The 3188-nt window shown below is 44.8% G+C and overlaps 1 protein-coding gene across 1 annotated transcript; it reads left to right on the forward strand.

Annotated features, from left to right (window-relative positions):
• Positions 1-1617: 1617 nt before the first annotated feature.
• On the forward strand, positions 1618-2311 carry H257_19104 (hypothetical protein; the record flags this gene model as incomplete). Its single annotated transcript, XM_009848253.1, has 2 exons — positions 1618-1950; positions 2000-2311. The coding sequence occupies 2 exons, from the start codon at positions 1618-1620 to the stop codon at positions 2309-2311; spliced, it is 645 nt and encodes a 214-aa protein (XP_009846555.1).
• Positions 2312-3188: the final 877 nt, after the last annotated feature.

Genomic DNA, 3188 nt, shown 5'->3' on the forward strand with positions numbered 1-3188 from the left:
GTTGAATCAACGGCGTCATTTCTCATTGATGAGCATTGTTGCACGTTGCGAATGGTCAAGTATCGACCCGCAGAGTCATTGTTTGCTACTATACCTATAGTATTTGATTGTGCATGAGAATATGACAAATTTATTTATTGCAGTGATTTCCTGAGTGCTCAGCTCTGCTGCAATACTAATACAGTAGTTCATGGAACGAGTTGCTCCAATAAAAACATGGCTTGCATTATTTGAGGGTTAGATTGTCGTAGCATTTGTAGTTTTGATCATGGCCACTCGAGATTATTTCCCGAAAATTATGCTTCACTTGATTTTTAAAACGTTTGATAGTTGAAAATTTATAGTTTGAAGCCTTGATGACCTCCCGTTCCACCGACAGTAAGGTGTATGTGTTTACTAGCGATATACGATAGTCATAATTGAGCACTTTACGAAATTCTAAACGAAAATTATCGCTCAATAAGGATGATGCCAACAATATAGTGACTTAAAAAATCCCAGCTTTAATGAGAATATGATGCAATGCTGTGAGATTTGCAGGTTGATTTGCTGTGTATTTGCGCTATGAATGCATCTTCGCGCCCCCTCTAGTACAGTCTAGAATTCAATGTAGTCAAGGGGGAAGGACTTTGAACAGTAAAATAAGAGGGGGGGCAACTAGCATTCAATCAATCCCAAGTAACATTACACCTCAAATCAGTACCATATTACCACCGTGTACCAGCTCCCATCACTTATCCCTACATGTACTGCAGCTTTTTCAAACAAGGTTTCGAGGTTACGATCTCCGGAGAATTGACTACCACAGTGTAATTCGCAAAGTGCTATGGAGATTGTATGTTTTCACTTCCTCATCCATAAATCACCTAACACAAAGCACATCTTCCTACGCCCGGCCGACATTATGCCACACATCACCAACTACTACGTAGTATATAAAATATGTTACCAACTGAACACAGCCCCAATCCCAACTACATATTTGTACAGTACATACATATAATAGCGATGTACTTGAAGGGCGGGTGGGGGGCTGTTGTGTGACGTATTAATTTGTGCTTTGAAATACATTAACAGAATATTTGAGTTTGTGTGATGAATAGTAGTTGCGCAGCCCTACACTAAGACCTTCGTCGACGACTATAAGCTTACATTTAATCCAACACTGAATGCAGAAATCACACTAATATTATTTCGAACTCAAATCAATTTACTACTCGAAGGAATTACCACGAATTACTACCAGCAATGGTGCAGCTTACATAGAATACTGTTTAACACTACTTCAGTAGTATTATACTGTACTGTAGTTAGTATTCACCGTTGGTACAATTAACGTTCTACAACGTTGTTTGCCTTCGTAACGGTGTTTAACGTTAACGTTAGGTTGTACTCCTAGTACAGTGTACTTCAGGATTGTTCTTATCGTAGCAAGCAATTAGTCCCACCCACTTACTCAGGGACGTTTTAGGTCAATAGAGTGATTTTGCTAAGTAAATTTACCTCTGAGAAAATCACTGTGGGTGTCACAGAACGAAATTTGTTCCAGAAATTTCGTCGTCAGAACTCCTCACAGAGACAACAAAATTCGCTGTGAGAAACATTAACCATTGGACAATGGAGGAGGATACCGAGTCCGAGGTACAGGCTAGCCAACGACGCAAAACTGCATTCCGCTTTAAGGGTTGCACGGATGTTGAGTTGCTGAAGGAGGTCATACACGTGCAGCCCTACGAAGCACCCCACGGAGAGGTCCGCAAGCGATGGACGGAAGTAACAGAGCATCTCCAGCGCCTCTATGGAGATGGAATCACAGTCAACGCCACGCGAAAACGATCTGATGACCTGATTACGGCGTTTCATGCCAACACTATGGCCGCGCTCTGCGCATCTGGGACGGATGAAGAGTACGAGGAGCGCGAGCAGCTACTCCAGGATATCCACGGCTTGGTATGACTCGTCATCGAAGACGGTGTTAATCGTTCTCCTACTTGTTTAGGTTGATGCTGCGTTCATTCAAAAGCAGACGGACAAGGAAGAAAAGGCAAAACAGAACGAGCGACGCGAAACGAATGGCGAGAAGATTCGTGACGCGGCGATGTCAACCATGAAAAGGAAGTCGTTAGAGGTGGTCGAAGTTGACGGGTGCGAGGATGCGCCATCAAGCAAGAGACAGTGCCGCGGCAGTTCACAGAGGGTGGGGGAGGCGGGTGTAGTTGTTGCTTCTCTGGTCGAGATGGTGGCCAAAGCCAACGAAGTCAAGGCTGAGGAGGTCCGAGCTCGGCATGAGAACAACATGCTTGCCCAATAAAAGTTGGAATTGGATGAGAAGCGATACGAACTCGACAAAGCGGAGCGTGAGGCGCGGTTTGCCTTAGAGCGACGTGAACGGGAGGCTCAGTTAGAGTTTCTACAGGGAACTCTTGAAGTGCTGAAATCTTTAGTTACCAAAAATTAAAGTTGTCTCTCATGTCGAAATGGTTAACATATCTTATGAGCTCAGTTAATTCTGTCTAGCGACCCTGGGCGTAAAGATATTTTTCGGCACTTGGGGGGCGTAAACCGAAGTAGTCTGAAACTTGGTTTCCGCCTTTAATGCAAGTATGAAGATTTGTCAAAATAACAGCAACAACATACTGCATACCGACGGCTTGCCCCCACAGTTTTTGACCACCTGCATGATCTACAAATGTCCAAAGGTTTCGGACAATTCCGAAGCCCCACTCTACACTCACACGAACAGCACTCATGCGACTGTTGAACGCTGACTGATATTGGTCCAGGCGCGCCCCTTTGTAGCCGCAAACAATGACATCGTTCGCACCATACGCCGGATCCCCGTAAATGACATATCGCTTCGTATCAGTCACCAGCACGTCCGATAAAATGGCAAGAATTCCGCTTCGCTCAAGCAAGTACGCATCGTGTCGGGACCCTGGTTCAGGGCCATATAAATGGACGATGATGCCATCAGGGGTTGTGATTGATTGGAACTTCAATGCATGCTTTCTCTACAAGTAGAAATGATCAATTTGCATTCGTACGCCTGAGAGGTTTATCCATATGTACCTTGTGGCCATTGTATGCTGTCTTTTGGACACCTTTACCGGGACGGCAAATGCCACGGACCGTGCCATCAATGAAACCGATGCAGCAATCGAGAGGTGCCCCGCTGTCGTGTATGGCTG

Source organism: Aphanomyces astaci, assembly GCF_000520075.1.
Source record: "Aphanomyces astaci strain APO3 unplaced genomic scaffold supercont1.353, whole genome shotgun sequence".
NCBI lineage: Eukaryota > Oomycota > Saprolegniomycetes > Saprolegniales > Verrucalvaceae > Aphanomyces > Aphanomyces astaci.